The sequence below is a fragment of the Epinephelus moara genome, chromosome 10, assembly GCF_006386435.1.
Source record: "Epinephelus moara isolate mb chromosome 10, YSFRI_EMoa_1.0, whole genome shotgun sequence".
Lineage (NCBI taxonomy): Eukaryota > Metazoa > Chordata > Actinopteri > Perciformes > Serranidae > Epinephelus > Epinephelus moara.
Genome location: NC_065515.1, coordinates 32,858,593 through 32,877,216, shown reverse-complemented (window position 1 = coordinate 32,877,216; position 18,624 = coordinate 32,858,593). Strand labels below are relative to the sequence as shown.

General features: G+C 39.5%; 3 protein-coding genes across 3 annotated transcripts in view; all 3 read left to right on the top strand.

Moving 5' to 3' along the window:
• The first annotated feature begins 754 nt into the window (after nucleotides 1-754).
• pex11g (peroxisomal biogenesis factor 11 gamma) lies at nucleotides 755-6,774 on the top strand. The gene is made up of 5 exons (XM_050054682.1): nucleotides 755-946; nucleotides 3,841-4,038; nucleotides 4,695-4,873; nucleotides 5,337-5,405; nucleotides 5,506-6,774. Exons 1-5 carry the CDS (start codon nucleotides 884-886, stop codon nucleotides 5,717-5,719), a joined length of 723 nt encoding a protein of 240 aa, XP_049910639.1. The 5' UTR covers nucleotides 755-883; the 3' UTR covers nucleotides 5,720-6,774.
• A 142-nt stretch (nucleotides 6,775-6,916) lies between these two features.
• On the top strand, nucleotides 6,917-16,502 carry si:ch73-40i7.5 (amyloid-beta A4 precursor protein-binding family A member 3). Its single transcript, XM_050054681.1, has 11 exons — nucleotides 6,917-7,372; nucleotides 8,504-9,494; nucleotides 9,920-9,944; nucleotides 10,072-10,217; nucleotides 10,597-10,683; nucleotides 12,186-12,374; nucleotides 13,140-13,319; nucleotides 13,903-14,115; nucleotides 14,915-15,034; nucleotides 15,172-15,312; nucleotides 15,430-16,502. Exons 2-11 carry the CDS (start codon nucleotides 8,517-8,519, stop codon nucleotides 15,499-15,501), a joined length of 2,151 nt encoding a protein of 716 aa, XP_049910638.1. The 5' UTR covers nucleotides 6,917-7,372; nucleotides 8,504-8,516; the 3' UTR covers nucleotides 15,502-16,502.
• A 260-nt stretch (nucleotides 16,503-16,762) lies between these two features.
• The window catches only part of abca7 (ATP-binding cassette, sub-family A (ABC1), member 7), a 33,668-nt gene continuing 31,806 nt past the window's right edge, over nucleotides 16,763-18,624 (top strand). Inside the window, exons 1-2 of the mRNA XM_050055076.1 lie at nucleotides 16,763-16,869; nucleotides 18,460-18,558. Coding sequence (XP_049911033.1) covers nucleotides 18,493-18,558 — 66 coding nt within the window. The 5' untranslated portion in view covers nucleotides 16,763-16,869; nucleotides 18,460-18,492. The remainder of the gene's footprint in view (nucleotides 16,870-18,459; nucleotides 18,559-18,624) is intronic.

The following is an 18,624-nucleotide window of genomic DNA, read 5'->3' as shown; positions in this document are numbered from 1 at the left end:
AAGGTGAACATTCTTGATTAATTGAAGTCACATGGGGCCGCATTTAACACTAGCAAAACTACATCAAAACATCTGTTTACTAACTCCCACACAACTTGTGCAGTGTACTGTAATCTAAGTCTCATTCATTTTTTTCCCCCACTATTATTTTTCCCCCATTATTTATTGATTTTTTCCCCACCCCTAAACCATACCAGTGCTGTTTCTAATGTCAGAGTGTTCTACTCTTGTTCGTTTTATTTATTTATTTATTTATTTATTTTTCATTTCTTTTAATTTTACTTATGATAGTTAAGTATAGTTTGATACTATTTGTTTAGTGCTTTTTCTTTTCTTTTTTTTTAATGCAGGACTTTTACTTGTAACAGAATGTTTTTACAGCGTGGTATTTCTATTTTTATTTAAATAAAAGATCTAAATACATCTTCCACCTCTGTATTATAGGCTACCTAACCCTCTGGGAGAAAAACATCACAGCAAAGCAACCCAAGAATGTATAAAGATCTTTCACAGCCTGAGGAAACAGATTTTATTTGTACTTAATATTAATTCGTAAACTAAAACTTTAAGGTAAAGCTGCAGAAAACATTATGTTCTATAATATTTTTTACTGTATTCACTGAAATAGATACATAGGCTATGATTGTTGAAGCAGAAACTCAGTTGCCCGAACAGAGGAGGGCAGCAACACACCGTCGTGAGAGGATGTTTGAATCGGTGATCGACTAGTTGAGTCTATCTGTACACTTCCTGTTTCAAAGTCCAGCTGATAACTGCAGAGGAGATGTTGTGCAGGAGCTTCATATTTAAGTGTTTATTTATCGTGTCGTGTCTTTGTGAGAGTGTTTGAACAGCGGGCAGACAGACAGACAGACAGACAGACATGCAGCCGTCTGTGGAGTCTCTGGTCAGACTACTGGAGTCTTACAGAGGAAGAGATAAAGTTGTAAGTAACTCATGTTGTTTAATATTGAAATGATGAGGGGTGCACGTGAACACATCACCGGTATCCTCTCTAGTAGGTGATAGTTCACTGGTTTTATATTAGTCTCTGTTTTATATTCCATCCATTCAACCTCAGGGTGTTTGACACGAAAGCAGAATCTAACCACAGTAGCCTGCACATTAGGAGTGCTTTTTGCAGCCTAATCTTTTGTGTGTCATTTTGCTGTGTGACATATGTCAAGATAAAATAAGCCTTAATAGAGAGAAATTCCGTTGTTGCAGCAGTACAAGTACAGAAATCAAATGAATAGATAAAGTAAAAAAAAAAAAAAGAAAAGAAATAATAATATGAGGTTTAAAAAACAATAACGATTGAGGGGAAAACTGAAACGAGCAAAATTGACAGATGTGTGATTAACAGCAGCAGAGTCAACAAGTCTATGTCAACAGTGTACACCAGACTAATATATGATATGATTAGGTAATGATACTTAGTGTTTGTCCATACAAAAATAGAACTATAATTATAGCTGCTGCGCATCGGGTCAGGGCATTTTTAGGCAATTCTGAGCAGAGAAACAAGCAGAAGAATTGGAAGACATTTAGGAATTTAGCAACAAAATGTGCCTTTTGCATCAGCTGAGGCTTGAACTCACAACTTCTGAGTCTAAGAGTCAACTTCTATCTCACTGAGCTAATTAGTCAGTGTCATTTCATGTATAGCTTCACAAATTCACTAAGCCAGAAAAATCTGAAAATACACATATTGCATCTCGACAGCATGGAGATGTTGGTAATTTATTTTAACAATGATTGATTTGCTTCGTAAGTGAAAAATTGCTGTTTAACTAGTTGAGCTATGTGCAAAGTGAGAAGCCTCAGATGGTTTCACACTGAAGTATTGACACTGGATCTTTGTGCAAAGTTTGGTTTATTTTCAAGCATGAGAAAGCAGATTTTCTAGCAGAAAAAAGACCTGAAGATGCTGCACAGTGATCAGTCACGCTCAGGCAATTTTAAGCAATAAACTGGAGCACAGGAAGATGGTCATCTACTGCTCTGAGCTAATTGGCAAGTAGCAACTCAACAGTGGCTTCACAAATTGAGTAAGCCATTCACTGTTGTGTAGGAAAGCAGTCATCCGTGCATGGAAAGGCAGATTTGAAAAAACTGTAAAAAATTCAGTTATTAAGACAAAAATCTGAAAATACACATATTGCATCTAGACAGCATGGAGATGTTGGTAATTTGTTTGTAACAATGATTGATTTGCTCCATAAGTGAAAAACTGATGTTTAAAAATGCCATTTTACATTGACTCCAATTGTTCACATTAGAGCAAAATTCAAAATGCTGTCAAAAATTCAGTTTTTGAGATAAAATTCTGAAATTTGCCACACATCATCTACCATGACTCTAGAATTTTGTCATTTTTTTCATGAACATTGAAGATTTATTTTTGCAAGAATTTGCATGTATATATTTACAGTACCATTTACAGTCAAACATTTTGATGCACTGTATGCTCAATTTTTGATAAATCAAAAAAAAGAAGAAGAAGACGAAGAAGAAGAAGAAGAAGAAGAAGAATACCTAGGATTACAATAGTGTCCTGGCAGCTTATAAGGTGAAACGTGGTAGTATTATGTTACATAGTATAGTACAATATTATAACGTAGAATACATGGATATAATGTTATACAATCAATAATAAATTTGATATAATTTATAACAAGATATACTTCCAAGATAATATTGGCATATATTGGATATTAGATATATTGATATCAGTATCAGTTATCAGTCAAATGAGTTGTTAGATATCGGCGTGTCAGTTATCTGCAAAAAATCCAATATCGTGCATCCCTATCAGAAATGTTGAAATACTACGTTAATACCCTTAATAGTCCGTTAATCACTAGGCATTCAGGAGGATATTAATCTGCATCTGCTCTAATAATCAATCAGTCATTTGGGTCATTTTTCATTCTCTGGTTTCAGCTTTTCATTAATCCTAGGGTCTGGGAAGTTGTGGCCATTTTCCATTAGGGCTGCAACGATTAGTCGACTTATCGATGACTAATCGACTATTAAAATAATTGATGACTATTTTAGTAGTTGACTAATCGGTTTGAGTCATTTCTCATAGAAAACTACTATAAAAAATACCCTCAAAATTCTCTTATTGCAGCTTCTTACGTTCAAATATTGGCAGCTTTACACACTCTTCCATGACGGTGAGTTAAAACCCTTTGGCGTGAGTACGAAACAAGACATTACATGACATAGTTTTGGGGTTTGGGAGAGACGGGCAGACATTTTTCAAAATTTTAACACATTTTTCGATAAAATGATTAGTCAACTTCAATTAGACAATGAAAATAATCGTTAGTTGCCCTATTTTCCATATTTTCTGACATATTATTGACCAAACAAGTGGCTGAGAAAATGATCAGCAGATTAATCATTACTAAAATTAAAATAACATTGCACCCATTGTACGTAGTTGTTGATAAGTGCTTTATGGTCTAGATGCTCTACAGCTGTTCCCGGGGATTCTTGTTGGTAAAGGCTTTTTTCAAAGCCCAACAACTTTAACTGTTCTTCTTAATGGCTTATGTCTTGTATTTATAAAGAATTAGTAAATGATCTATTAACATTATTAAAGCCATTAGTCATATAACATATAAACCATTCATAAAGGGTGGAGTATTAGACAGTTGTTCTGTTTAAATCAAAGCCTGAAAACAAGTGAAAATTGTCTTACAGAATATATAAAGAAGAGATCAGCTGTCACAACATCCTTGGCAATAAAGCTTCCTATTTAAACACTCTTGTCATTAAAAAGTGATTCTGACATTACCCAGAGTTTTCCTCCTCTGTTTGTCCCTTCAGATCCGTACGTGCTGTTATGGCTCGCAGCTGGTCGGAGGAGTTCTCTCCCGGAAGGCAGAAACAGATGTGTCATCCCAGCGGCTCGGGCAACGTCTGCTGCTGTTTTCTGCTCAGCTCAGTCACTGCAGGACGGTGCTGAGGCTGTTTGATGATCTGTCCATGCTGGCTTACTCCCACAGCTACGGGTTTGGAGGCGGGGTGAGCAACACAACAACACTCTGCTCCATCCTATTTTCATTCTTTATTATTTAGCCAGGGAGGGATTGATTAGCTTCTGTTATACTAAATAGTTCTTGTCATTGTCTTTTTGGAAAGTTTAAAGAATATAAAAGGGTTCTCTGTTGATATTCTGCACAAAATGGGCATCTGCTATTGTACTGGACAGTAAGTAAGTGAACTTTATTTGATAAACACCTTTAAAAACAAGGTGCTGTGCAGTGCAAACAATATAAAGTACACAGAAGTCAAACACACAAATTATGACAACAATATAAACTATACAGAAGACAAACAGCACTAACTGTTTCAAAATAAAACACTGACTATTTTGTTCCCACGAAGCTTTGACAGTGGTTGTGTTTGCTAAGACTCAGGATACACTGTTGATTATTTCAAAATAACAAACTTAAAGTTGTTTAATTTTTCCTAAAATGACACAATGCTCACATTTTACCCGTCAGCACTGCAGTAGATGTTAATTTATGAATACAACATGGACAAATTTTAAAACACATCATTAGTTACCTTTTCTGTGAAAACAATACTGATCTTGCAGACGATGATGTGATACATAAACACACCGTTTCACCCTGTAATATGCAGCATTAATGCACATGGCATCATGTCTCCCAAAGGAAGAGGACACAGCTGTGCGCTGGATCTCGGTGCTGACCAACATGGCCGACCAGCTCTACTACCCCTGTGAACACATCGCCTGGGCCGCTGACGCCGAGCTCATCAAAGCCAAGTCTGACAAGTGGTGGCTGTTCAGCACGGTGCTGTGGGGGACTTCACTGCTGCTGGGAATACTCAGGTCTGAGGTCGTCTGTACACACACATTAAATCAAATCTGACGGAAAACACTGATTTAAAATTAAAATGCCAGAAAGACAAGTGTCACATACATGCTGATTCAAATTAATACTTAATTACTGCACTGAATATAAGGATAAGGCTGGGAAAAAGTCCACCATGTTGTTCTACAGTAGCCCAGAAGGGACAATCCATACACTGGCTCTACATAGGGACATTTGCATTCATCCAAGCATTTACACGCTTGTCACATGGGAGAAGTTTTTGTTCTGCAACCTCACTGCTAGATGCCAATAAATCTTGTACACTGGATCTTGACTTGCAAAATGCTGATCATGTTAACAGAATAATTTGTAAGATTGAGCTTGACTTAGTCACCTGCTTTACTTGCTGAATTTGGAGCAAATGGCCATGAAACACAGTCAGTCTGAGCTGAAGTGTGATGTGAATCTTTTGCTCCTCAGATCGCTCCGCGTTCTGCTGCTACTGAAGAAGAAGCTGAGGAGATGTGAAAGGGATGGAGAAGGCAACAGGTGTTGTATCTACAGTTTCCTTTCAAGTGTTTACTCTCTTTGCCATCAGTGTAGAGGAAGAGAAAATGTTCTGATGAACAGCTGTGTTTTTCTCCTGCAGTCGCTCTCAGCTCCGCAGACAGATGCGAGGGGAGGCCCTCTCCATCCTCAGCAGCATGGCTGACCTCAGTAACGCCATTCACTGGATGCCGCCCGGCTTCCTGTGGGCGGGACGATTCCCTAACTGGCTGGTGGGGCTGATGGGCACCATCTCATCTCTGATTGGTTTGATTCAGATGAATGCCGGAGATAGTGATGAGACAGACAGCACATAGTCTTCACCTCACAGTGAGGAGTAGCTCAGGTGAATGAATGATATGTACTGGTAGAAAATGCTGAATGAAAGGATGAGCGGCAGAAATTTACTGTGATCAGACTTCAGTCGGACTGTCGGTGGAGTTTAATGTCTATTTTGAACTGAAAATGTCTGAAAAAGATAAAATCATCTTGACCTAATACTAGTAGAGTTGTAGCTAGTCGTCCAAGTGCTTCATCAGATGTGACTGGAAGCCTCTTGATCTTCAGTTCAGTCAGTCATCGAACAGTTTGCGGAGAGACTTGATGATGAGATTAATCAATCAAATGTACCTTTACTAAACTCGTCTTTCTCAGTAGCATCACAATCACACAAATTGAATTTATTTTCAACTCGTGTTGTTACATGCAGATGAAAGTATTCACATAGCATTTTAGCATGGTGTAGGGTTTCTTCAGAAAGCAGTATTCGGTCAGCATCACAACTAAGTCCTAATGACATTGTAGTTAACTGGGGGTAGCTCCTGGATAAATCAACTTATTAAGCACATTAAGTACCTCCTACTTACTCTACAGGGACAGTAGTGGTTGCGTTTAGAAATTAAAGCTGTGTGGATACAATGAGATTGTGGGAAGAGTGGTAAATTGTTGCCTTATGTGCATACACACTCCATACACCTAATGTTCAGTCGTACATTCTTTCTTCTACAGTGCAGATTCATAAATAGTGGATTAGTCATTTCACTTTTTTTTGTGATTTTTACAAGTGGGTTAGTTGGATCACTTAGGTAAGAATTAGATTTCTGTCACATCATCTTTAAAAGGACCAACTTAAATGTTGTAATATCCTCAAGCTACAGCACAGTAACTGTAGTCATGAATAAGCTCCTCTGGTGTTGAAATGAGCTTATTTGTGTTTGAGAATCAGTAGAAAACAGCCCACAGGTACACTAATATGGTTTTATATGGAAACAGTCTGTCACTGGTGAAACGAGACGGAAGCTGCCTGGAGTCAAATGTTATGTCAATTATGTAAACTAATTTTTTAAATAAATTGAGTTGTCTGTGCTCTGTTGGATCGTTTTGTGGGTGTTTGATTGAGCAGGTCTGAAAGGCTCAACATGACGTCTGCAACCGTTGCCTTCATGTGCTGACGGACAGATCCGGATTGAGAAAACGGGTACAGCAAATTATACATTGAGTGGTTGCATTTGTATTGAAATAAATAAACATGCTCCATGTTTGTATTTTCGATTTTTTAGTAACTCGGTATATGATAAAGAGCTGTAAATAAAGTTTGCTGTTAAGTCATGCGTTTAGGTGCACAGAAGAGAAAGTAGAAACCAAGATACTGATGAGAAATCGGAAGCTACAACCGTACGTGAACGCAGCTTAGCAACAGAGTCAGTGAATAAATAAAAGCTGTCGACTCGACAGCAGCAGCAACAATGACAAGAAAACTATATTTTTTATCGTGACTGCTTTTCACTCTTGACTCATGTGAGCCTGCTACATTCACCGAGGCTGCCGTTGTTAGTATGACGAATAAAACAAAGCCAAAGTTTTGGAAAAGACTCAAATCTCAAACCACGTCAACTCATCTGTCGTGGCTCCCAGAGGAGTCTCTGTGTGTGTGGGGGCACAAAGGAACCGAGAAAGACCTCAAATATCAGGTGAGAGCTGCTTTATTAGCCTTTTAAACCACATTATTTTACCACACAAATGACATATCTTGCAAGTTAGCCCCTGTTGGGATGCTGCGGTTTGTAATTAGCTAACTAGTTAGCATTGAGCTACTTTGATGGCTAACGTTAACTTTAGAAAGCAAAACTGAGCTGTAACTGATTCACATATTAAAATGGAAACGTTATTCAAGTTCCTGCTGTTTTATTAGTTCACAGATACCGTTAGTTTTCTAAACAGCCAGCCCTCATTACTTTGCCCCACTATGTTCTGCCTTACAGCTATGAGCAAATTCCAGTTCCCATTAACATTTCCTCTATTTTAAGTTTTGCTGTTATTTCCAAGCACGTGATAAAGGTCAATATATGACAGTTTTTCGGAATAACAGGCAACTCTTTAAACCGCTAAAGCAACATCCACTTCATTGTTACAAGCAGTGATCTTATTTGTACTATGTGTCTGTTATTTTGGGCTCTCGGGATTTTTCGTCTCTGAAACAACATGACTGCTTATTTGTGAGCCTGTATGGTTTTTATAATTAAATGTGGATCATATATATATGCCGAATTTACCAGAAAATCTGCCTGATTAATAAAATGACGTTTAAATGTTGTTGGAAGAGATTTTTATATTTGCAAATTCAGAATACATTGTAAAATTGCAGATTTTTGAATGAGGTTTGGTTCGCTCTATCTCATGCACGGGGAACATACGTCACCTTTTCCTCCAGGTAGTTTATTTTACAGTGTATTAATATATATGTACTGGCAACTGAATTACCTGCATTGAAATCTTTCATAGATAAAAGGGGTCTGAAGTTGTGTGTTAACAAAGGGTCTATTTGATGGTTACACATACTGTACACGCTGTCCTTGTACTTTGAGCTCTAGACTGCTTTCTCTATCTTGATGGTCATGGTGTTACATGATTGTAATTAAGATAGTGCTGGGTTAACTCATGGCATCTACTAGCACTAAAGACATTAGTGAGACAATTGCAATTGCAGTTTGGTTCACATCAATTACTTTTTCTTATGTTTTATGACAATGCCATGCATGTAGTTGGAGACTAAGTGAACCCATTTCCAGATGACCTCTTAAATCAAACTTTTCCTCTGACAGGCTTTCTTTCAAAATGAACTCAGACGTCTGCCCCGCTGATCAGTCTGACTCCTTGTGCCCTGTCACTCTTCCTGTTGATGGAGCCTCTGAGGTTAGCAGACAGACTGTGGCAGCTCCGCCAGGTTCAGAGGTGGAGGATGTGGACTCCTTCAACCTGATCGAGCCTCCTCCATTAGACTGGAGGTCAGACTCTTCCAGTGAGGTGGGCTCAGCGGATGATCTGGATGACCCCAGCTTCCCTGCCTCCATTGACAGTCTGGACAAGAGCAGTCCAAGCGTGAGTGACACTGTGGCTCCACTTGACATGAACCAGCAGGAGCTTGTAGGAAGAATTGCAGAGCCAGTCCACAATACTGAAGTGGAATTGGAAGGAGAGGATGAAGCAGTTGTGGAAGAGGTGAGGGGTGAGGACTTGAAGGATGTTGGGGAATACCAGGAGCAGGAGGAGGTTACCTTAAGTGATGTGGAGAATAGGGTCGGTGAGGAGGAGGCTGCCAACAGGAGAGCAGGTGATGAAGACCACAGCCACATCCACACACTGCTCAGCCAGCTGCAGCTCATGGGGGAAGAGCCTCGTCCCAACCGCCAGACACCACCTCACCTCGCCCAGCATCAGTACCCCAGCCTGTCTGAGCTGGAAGCGTGTGCTCCCTCTCTAATAGCAGACGACAGCACTGAAACCACGGGGCTGCTGTTCTCTGAAAGCCACCAGAGAGACCTGCTGGGGCTGCTGCAGTTCACAGAGATCACAGCACCCAGTCCCCCCTGTCTGCCCCGCAGAGGGGACATGGACGCTGTAGTGTCTGTTTCCTACAGCCAGGAGGACGCTCAAAGGTTCTGGGGGCATTATGGGAATGGTCAACAGCAGAGGCACAGAGAGGACTCCCTCGCCTCGCTGCCTGATGATGAGTATCCTGAGCCAGTGTGGATGAAGATGGGCGAGGAGCCTCCGGAGGTAGAGGAGGCTGCTGCGGACAGCGAGCAAGTTGAGGTACTATTATTATATCCACCTTAAGAAGTATAAATAAATTCCAAGTTAGTTATGTTAAGACTGAATTATTCATTTTCCCAATTCCTCATGTAACTTACAGACGTTTCAAACTACTTGTTGTGATGTATGCTTATTTGTCTGTGTGATTTCAGCTTAAAGGAGCGCCACAACAATTTAAATCAAAGTAGATTTATTGCATTTGTAGAGGTTTCATCAATGATGACATTTAATTGTCGGCTGTAATTTCTGTTTTGACTAAAACTGATGAAATTCTGTGACCCAGTACCAAACTCCCTTAAAAGATTGTTGCGTTTTGTAAGTTGTTGAGTGGTTAGGATTAAGATTTAGGGGCTGGGTCATGGATTCATGCACCATGCACCTCAGTCTTGACAGTTCATTAATTTCTGTTTCTGCTGTTGTTGCAGAGTGATCATCCTTCATATAAAGATGGTGAGACGCTCCAGCTCTCTTCTTTGGTTTTATAAAGATTAGCTGGATTTTTTTTTTTTGTTTCACATGTCATTTAAAAGAAATGAGGCCATGTCTTTGTGTATGCTGATGTGTTTTTCTCTTTCAGTGCCTGGTCCGTGTGACCCTGAAGACCTGTTGGATGGAGTGATATTTGGTGCGAAGTATCTGGGCTCCACTCAGATCAAATCAGAGAAGAACCCGTCTACAAACGCCCGTATGACGCAGGCTCAGGAGGCTGTGGACCGCATCAAGGTGAACTCAACTAAGAGATGCTCACAGTGGACACGGAAACACAGCAGTGCCATGTTGCTGGATCAGGGTTACCTTGGACACACAGATCAGACTAGCCGAACCAACAACGGCAAAAAAACTCCTCGGCAGACGCCAGCTGTGATGTCTGTTAATGTTTTTTTATTTTTCTCTTAACTTTTGCTATTGGTCTTAAATTTCATTCCTAGTTGCATTACATAGATCTTAAAAAGTTTTAAATCTACTTTGCCTTAAGCTGTAGGAACCAAGGTTTGTTCTAGTGAAGGATTTTTGACATATAAATTTTTTTTTCTATCATTGCATTAGCTGGATTTATTTTAATGTTGTCATCAGGATATCAGTGAGACTGTGTTTGTTTCAGGCTCCAGAGGGAGAGTCGCAGCCAATGACAGAGGTGGATCTGTTCATCTCCACGCAGCGAATCAAAGTTCTCACTGCTGACACACAGGTGTGTTTTTCTAAATGCTCAGACAAAGTCGTATGAATGAAATTTACCTCATAGCTTTGAATTTCTTTTTCTAAATTTGGGGGGATTTTTTTGGACCACATTATTGTCTTCATTGTAAGGACCTGAAGTTTTTGCTCTCAGCTAGAAAACGTTTTCAGTATTAGTCTCTACTAACACTTGGAATGGAATCACAGTGGCTTTCAGGTTGTGGGATGGATCTCAGTTATCCAGATAAAATGATTATAATAGTGTGAACAGGTAGGTTACAGCTATGTACAGGTTTTGAATTAAAATCTTTTAGCATCAAATAAAATTCATAACCATATTTTAGTTCATCCAGGAATATGTGTGGGTATTTTCACTGGGATGGCTTAGTCAACAACGTGCGATTGGAGGAGTTATAGAATTAATATGCCAAGATATGTCAGAACCAAGCCCTGCTTAGATATCTGCAGCTGCCCAAAATAAACAATGGACACACATTGTTTTTCCCAACTTGGTGTTCTACCTGCTCCCTCATCATGTCCATGAGTTAAATAACTAAAATGTAATTCATTCAGGATTTTATAAAAGCATGCATTAGTGAACTTCTCTTTTATGAGGCAGCAAGTTTCACCCTCAAGCTGAGCTCTGGCAGCAGGAATCCTTAATATAGAACTGAATGGTGATTTAATACGAGAGCTCTGCAGTAATGTTGCAGTTATAGTAGAGTCTATTTTCTCCACCACTATGTGGTTGAATTGTCAGGGGAGTCAAAGTGGGTCATCTACTGTCAGCTCCCACTTTGTGTGGCAGGCCAATGCACCATAATTGTGGAATATGGATGTTTGAAAACCTTTTCTTTTTTTTTTTCTTTCTTTTTTTTTTTTCAATTTTTCAACTTTTTTCTTTCTTTCTTTTTTTTTTTTTCAATTTTTCAACACTGGTTTCAGTTTTAAATTACAAATAATATTATTGACTATTTAAGCCACTTAGTTTTGATACTTTATTTTTTAAATGTCATACTGTGACCTTGACTTTTGCAATACAACTTGTATTCAGACGGAGAGTTGCCTGAATTTTGGTGAAGTTATTTGTGAGTTTGTTTGCAGAAGTCTTTCTTTAATTATTCTCCTTGTTCTTGCATTAAAGAAAACTTCTCAGAATTAAAAGATTAATGAAATATAATGGCCGCTCAACAGCAACATTTCCAGTAAAAGAAAATCACATAATCATTCTCGCAGTTTTTTTTCATCAGTGCAGTTCCTTTTGTCATTTTTGGGAAATTAAATTGTCCTTGAATGTCTCACCAAGGAGAATTTTGTAAGTGGCTTGCAAGTAGCATGCCAGGCAATTAAGGCTTAACACAAAAAGAGAAAACAATAAGGTGGAGCAGGGTTCTTTGTTCTGGATTTCTGAAACAAGTTTCAAGTCTCTGCAAGTGCAAACCAGACCTTCCTGTCTTGTCTCTGTTTCTAATATTATACAATTATATAACGCCCTCATGTCTCGTTTCCTCTCAGGAAGCCATGATGGATCACGCTCTGCAGATGATCTCGTACATCGCAGACATTGGTGACATCGTGGTCCTGATGGCACGCAGGAAACGTAAAGGACAGGATGGCGACCCAGCCGCTAACTCTTCCTCTTCATCCTCCTCGGGGTCTCAGAAGAAGTGCTTAATGATCTGTCATGTCTTCTCCTCTGACGATGTAAGTTAGTCAACTGAAGAGTCATTTTATTCGATTTTTTTAAAAAGTGTTTCCTGCTCTGCCATTATGATCTACTTTGTGGCCCCAACTTCATCATATCCATTCCCACATTACCCACAAACAGGCCGACCAGTCAAGACATTGTCTAGGTCCACTGGGGTGTCTTTTTATCCCCTCAGTTCTGCATCTCAGATCAAATGTGCTGTTTTCGGCTGGATGACAGTTTCAGCTTCAGCTTGGCCTGGTTTACTTCCCCCAGACAGCCAGTGAGTTCTCCTGAATGTAAAAACGCTCTGGCTGTCGTCCCAGTTTCCCACTGTTGGCAAGACTGAATAGGGGGAGGAAGGGTTTCTTTTTAGAAACGAATTAGCTGTGGGATACTGAAGGCCATGAGGCCACTGTGTCTACTGCTATAGTATTCCCAACTTAACTCTTTTTTTTTATATGAACAGCTTTATTTGAAATGAGATTTACATCGGGCAGGGGAACGGCTAAATGAGACAAATAACAGATGAAGGAGTAAAAAATAGATCACCTTTTATAGGACACTAGGAAACCTTTCCAGACTAGAGGCTCTATTTTTTGTTGCTTTAGTCTCAGGGTGTGACATATGTTTTGGATGCACTGTTTAGTGTTTTGCAAATGAACTCATTTGCTTTCATGTATTCATGTGACAGTGGAGAGTAAAAGAGTGAAGGAACAAATTTATTTAACAAATTGAAACCTGAGTCAAATCTCTTTCCTCCGTCCTGTCTCTCCATCCAGGCTCAGGTCATCGCCCAGGCTATCGGTCAGGCATTCGGAGTGGCCTACCAGCAGTTTCTTCAGGCCAGCGGCATCAAGGCCAGTGACCTGAGGCCTGGCGAGTACAGTGACTACCTGGAAAGTCAGGAGCTCTACAACGGAGACCTGGCGCACTTCTCTGACTCTCAGAACATCCGAGACGTAAGCAGAGTGATTGGGGTTAAACACAAATAACAGTTGTTCTGTAATCTTAACATGATTCATATATAGCTATCGCTTGTAGAAGGTGGTCATTAATATATATCATTAAAATGTACAGTGCACATGTAAGAAGAGTCATATGAGGTGTATTGGTTGAATGTATCATTTCAATCATTAATCACTGATGCGGAATTGATGCTACTCCTGCCCTAACCTTTGTCTCTCGCCTTCATTTCATCTCACCTAATCTCGTTTCTTATCTGTATCTGAGGATGCACACCATACACTGTGGTGATTATAAATGTCCTTGGTTCAGTTCTGGCCAGAGACCTTTATTGCTTTCTTGTTAATTTTCCTTCTCTGTCTCTTGTCTACTTTCAAATGAAGGCATAAAAATGCTCCCCAAAAAACAAGAAAATGTAGTTTCTTCTTCATGTAGGGCAGCTGCTGAAGTCAGATTGGATTTATATATTACAATGTTTTTTACTTATGACCCTGAACACTTGTAGAATGTAGATAATTTTAGGGGAATCACTGGTTAACCACATGAAAACATTGTCATCTCTGTGATTCTGTGGTTCAGGTAACCATCACCAAGGCTGCTGGAGAGATCTTGGGTCTGGCGGTGGTGGAGTCTGGCTGGGGCTCCATCCTGCCCACAGTGGTGGTGGCCAACCTCCTTCACGGAGGTCCTGCCGAGCGCAGCGGCGAGCTCAGCATCGGGGACCGCATCATGTCTGTCAACAGCACCAGTCTGGTGGGTCTGCCCATTGCCACCTGCCAGAACATCATCCGGGTAAGAGGGGCACACAGGGTACATACTTACAGTCATAGTAATTGTATTTTCATATCAACAATAATAAAAGTGTTGTTATTATGCTGGAATATCAGAATTCTACACTACATTCAAGTGAACATGCCTTCTTCACAGCAATTGCACTGTCCTTAGCATTCACTAGGTGGCACTGTGTTTCCATGCAGTGTGGGTTTACATGTACCAACATTGATTTGATAGCGGATTCAAATATTAATTTGGGTTTGAAGGGCCAGTATCAGAAGTCATCCAGTAGTGTATAACCAGTATGTTTGCGCTTATATTTAATAATTCTAGAGTTTAAAGAGTTTTCATAATGTTAAGGTAGAGTAAAGTTTAATATTTACCTGTCATGGACCTGTATGATGCCAACAGCCCTGCACTGAATATAATATTGTGAAGTGTGTAATGTTCAGCATTTTGAGACTGTGTGAGTTCAATGGTTATTCAGAGACAGCATTTAATCTTGCTGCATTATATTGCATGACTGTATAAACAAGATTTCACAAGATGGAAAACATCAAAAGCAATTTTTGAGGAACAAAAGTTTTTACAAACTGCTCAAGACTAGAGAAGACAAGTGTTTGCAGACCTTTTAACTTACGAATGCAGCACACAAAACCTGGATAAAGACTAACATTAAACACGTAATTAGTCAGTTACATCATGTTTGCAATGAAAATAGTATTTCCAGTTAGGTTTACCAGAGTTGTTTTATTAAGCTGTGGTCAGACATGAGCATTCAGAAAATTTTGTAATTTACATTTTGTTTCTATTTCAGGACTTAAAAAGCCAAAAGCATGTGAAACTCAGCATCGTCCACTGTCCGCCAGTCACCATGGCGATTATCAGGAGGCCAGATCCCAAGTTTCAGCTGGGCTTCAGTGTTGAGGACGGCATTGTAAGTCCATATTCTTATGTTCTGTGTGTCACTATAAAGTCCAGTTTGGATTCAGGCTTGTCTCGCCTTCACAGTTGTTTTTGTATTTTCTGCAGTTCTTTGACAAAATAAACTTCCCTCTGTCTTCCTGGATGTAGATTTGCAGTCTGATGCGGGGCGGTATAGCAGAGAGAGGAGGCATTCGTGTTGGTCATCGCATTATTGAAATCAACGGGCAGAGTGTCGTCGCCACACCGCACGACAAGATCATCCAGATCCTGACCAATGCTGTCGGAGAGGTGAGAAATGATGAAATACTTTCATCTTCAATTACATAGATATTCCACTCAGTTTATTGTGAAGTGACTATAGCATATTCTCTCAGTTTACATTTTGATTGTTCTCCCTCTGTGCAGATTCACTTGAAGACCATGCCAGCCTCAACATATCGACTCCTAACAGGACAAGAGCAGCCAGTGTTCCTTTGAGCACTTCCTGCTGTATCAAGGACAAAAATACTGCACAGTGTTCAAGCTACATGAACTTTTGCCAAACCAAGAAAATATTATGCAATTGATCACACAGCACATCATGGCTGTTGTCACATCACTGAATACAACAAACTAGTCTAGCTATATATTTTAAACATGTAAAGCACGTTGGAGTATTGTGAAAGCATATTTTAAAGTGACAGGGATAGATGGTAGTGCTCAATTTATATTTATCTATTTAACAATGCAGGCAGTAGCTGAGATGCAATAATCGATGAACGGAATATATTTTGACTCGACTAACTTTTACATGGTGGTGAATGGTGTTGAGAATATTTTAGAGTGTTTGGTCTTCCAGCCCGGTGTGTTGCCAGTGTGCCTCAGCTGAACGCGCTTTGCAAGGGAAACCTTATTGAATCAGGACAAAGAGTCTGCGTATTTCATTGTGACGTACTTCCAGTCCCTCATGTACACATGCATATCAACAAGTGTCTGCCACGCGCTTCAGAGTAAACTATTTAATCCCGTTCATTCATACATGCTTCCCTAACGGTGCCTGACAGGAAGCAGATCATGCACAATTAAAGGTAATTGCCTTATTTCATAGAGAGATGCATATATTTTTAAGAACTTGCTGTTTTGGATGTTCATTAAAATGATCTGTAAGATATCTTCTTGATGTTATTTATTGAGAGTCAGTGGTTGAGGAATAAGTTTCAGATGCAAGGTTTTTTGTTTTTCATTTTAAAACATTTACATGCCCATGAACACCTGAGTTAGAGCTACTGTATATTTAAATTTGGACTTGTTTTTGCAATATATGTAGTTGAAAAAATATATCAAATTGATAATAGCACAGGTCTTATAAGAGAATCTATGTAATGATTGCAAATGTAATGCTATTAATTAATATCCTTACTGCTTTTTTTATTAGTTTTAATTAAGGATTCAATGTCATCACATGCTGCTTGTGCTAATAAAGTAATGCCTTTTATTTATCTGATTATTATTATTATTATTATTATAATTATTATTATTATTAGATGCAGCTCTTGTTATCTGAGGCTCTGTGAACATGACAGATTTTAATAACATGCACATAACACTGCTCTGTCAGTGCTTGGCCAATCAGCTGTCTTCTGTTGCCAAAACATAGACAAGAGCCAATCAGATTCTTTACCGGCTTCCGTGACTCCACCCTTATAGCATGCTTCGGCCAATCAGCGTCGCCTGTGGGCGGGACTTTCTTCAGCTCACACCCGCCGTTACAAACATTGGGGAAATGGAGAGTCAATGACAAGCTGCCGGGGGTTGGTGTGTCCGAAACGCGGAAAGGAGGTTTTTATCATCTTTTTTTACGGAAAGGTATTTATGAAGAACAGTTTAAGGAGTCTTGGGAGCTCATTACGTTTTAGTTATTGTTTTCTTAAAGGTAATTTATCGCTGTGAAACCTGGCAGGAAGCTGTATCCGAATAACGTTAGCTAAGAGTTTTCATCTTCTCCGTAGCTTAGTGTTAGCTAGGTTATTTCTTTAGCTAACTTAGTAGCAATGGACGAGTTTAACTGTGAAGTCAAATGGTATAAGTAGTAACGTTAACTAGTCAAAGCATTTTACTTGTGTTTTTGTACTTTACATTTTTTATGAATAGGTTGCTCCCCAAATGAAACGCTGACATGCCTAGCGTTAGTTTGTACCGGTGGTTCATTTTATATTATGACATGAAATTATTTAAGATGTAGTGTCACCATACAGCTTTGAAAAGGGAAAAACTTAAATGACATGATCAAAACAGGAAGAGAAAGGGTTATGTTAAAGAAAATACAGTGGCTACAATACCTGCATTATATACCTGTACTGACACCTGCAATTCATTGAAATATAATTAAAATAATAATTGAAAAATAACTTTAAGGTTGCAAATGTCTTCTTTAGAGTAGCAAAGGCAATGAGCTTGGCCATTGCTTTCTAACCTGGCCCAAATCACGAGCCAGATCTCCAGATTATTCACTAACCACAGGACAAACATGAGGAAGAGACCATACTCTGGTGGCATTCACAGAGCGAAGGCAAATGTTAAAGTCTCTGTGTGAAGCAGGTAAGCTGTCAGGATCAGGAGGATTTCGAGATAAAGCAGGGGATTGTCCATCTTGAGCAGATCACAGCAGGCACAAAAGACAACCTTCACTCACAACAAAATATAAAAATAGCCTTTTGGGTCCATCTCATGCAGGATGTTTTAACTTTCTTCTCTATATGTATGTCTCAGGTGACAGCATGAAATACAAAAATATTTTAAAAAGAGTTGTTTTCTTACGAGGATTAACTCAACTATCCTCGGCCACAGTTGTGTCCTCTGCAGGGGAAAGGTCAGCTACAGTTTATCACGATGGTCCTCACTAATGATGGCTTATTCACAGTCAGAATGAGAAGTCAGATTAGCACATTTTAATTAACAGCACACAAAGCCTTAGCAAGTATTTTAAAACACTTGCACTCACTTTACATGAAAAGAAAAAGTGCCTAAAACTACAGCAGTTAATGACCTCTGGATACATTTATTTTGGTCTGTGAATAATTACACAAGCAATTTGTAGTGTTACAGCACCCCTCTGTATTCAAGTTAAAATGTTTCAAACACTCTCCTCTTGCCACGTGAGAGCTGCCCATGAGCAAAGCTACCATTACCTCAAAAGTGTATCAGACCCTGATCCACTGCTGAACCTTTCTTTTACAATATGACAGTTTGCCCACATTTGATATGTGACATTAGGGAGGGACAGGACAAGACAGTAATCAGTGAGATACAGAGGACGATGACAGGTGATAAATGTCCCCCGCTGTAATAAAAGTGGGGACACAGCAGCCACATGACATGTGTCCCTGTCCCTGACAACTTGACAACTAGGGCACCCTGCAGATGTGCCTCTTTCTCACCACATTTTGTGTTTTCCAGCTTTGCATCATGGCCAGGTAGCTGCTGTGAGCGATGGGGTTTTTCCGACAGCTTGGCCTCCTGCTCTGGAAGAACATCACGTACCGCAGGAGGAACAAGGTGGGCACACTTTCACTTCACAGAAAGAAATATTATAGTCGGTTAATTCTGTAAAGAAAAATATGA

Coding starts and splice junctions, on each gene's coding strand:
- pex11g (XM_050054682.1), top strand. CDS start 884: ATGCAGCCGTCTGTGGAGTCTCTGGTCAGACTACTGGAGTCTTACAGA. Junction 4,039..4,694: donor GCTACGGGTTTGGAGGCGGG/GTGAGCAACACA, acceptor TGTCTCCCAAAG/GAAGAGGACACAGCTGTGCG. Junction 5,406..5,505: donor AGGGATGGAGAAGGCAACAG/GTGTTGTATCTA, acceptor TTTCTCCTGCAG/TCGCTCTCAGCTCCGCAGAC.
- si:ch73-40i7.5 (XM_050054681.1), top strand. CDS start 8,517: ATGAACTCAGACGTCTGCCCCGCTGATCAGTCTGACTCCTTGTGCCCT. Junction 13,320..13,902: donor ACTCTCAGAACATCCGAGAC/GTAAGCAGAGTG, acceptor TCTGTGGTTCAG/GTAACCATCACCAAGGCTGC. Junction 14,116..14,914: donor CCTGCCAGAACATCATCCGG/GTAAGAGGGGCA, acceptor TTTCTATTTCAG/GACTTAAAAAGCCAAAAGCA.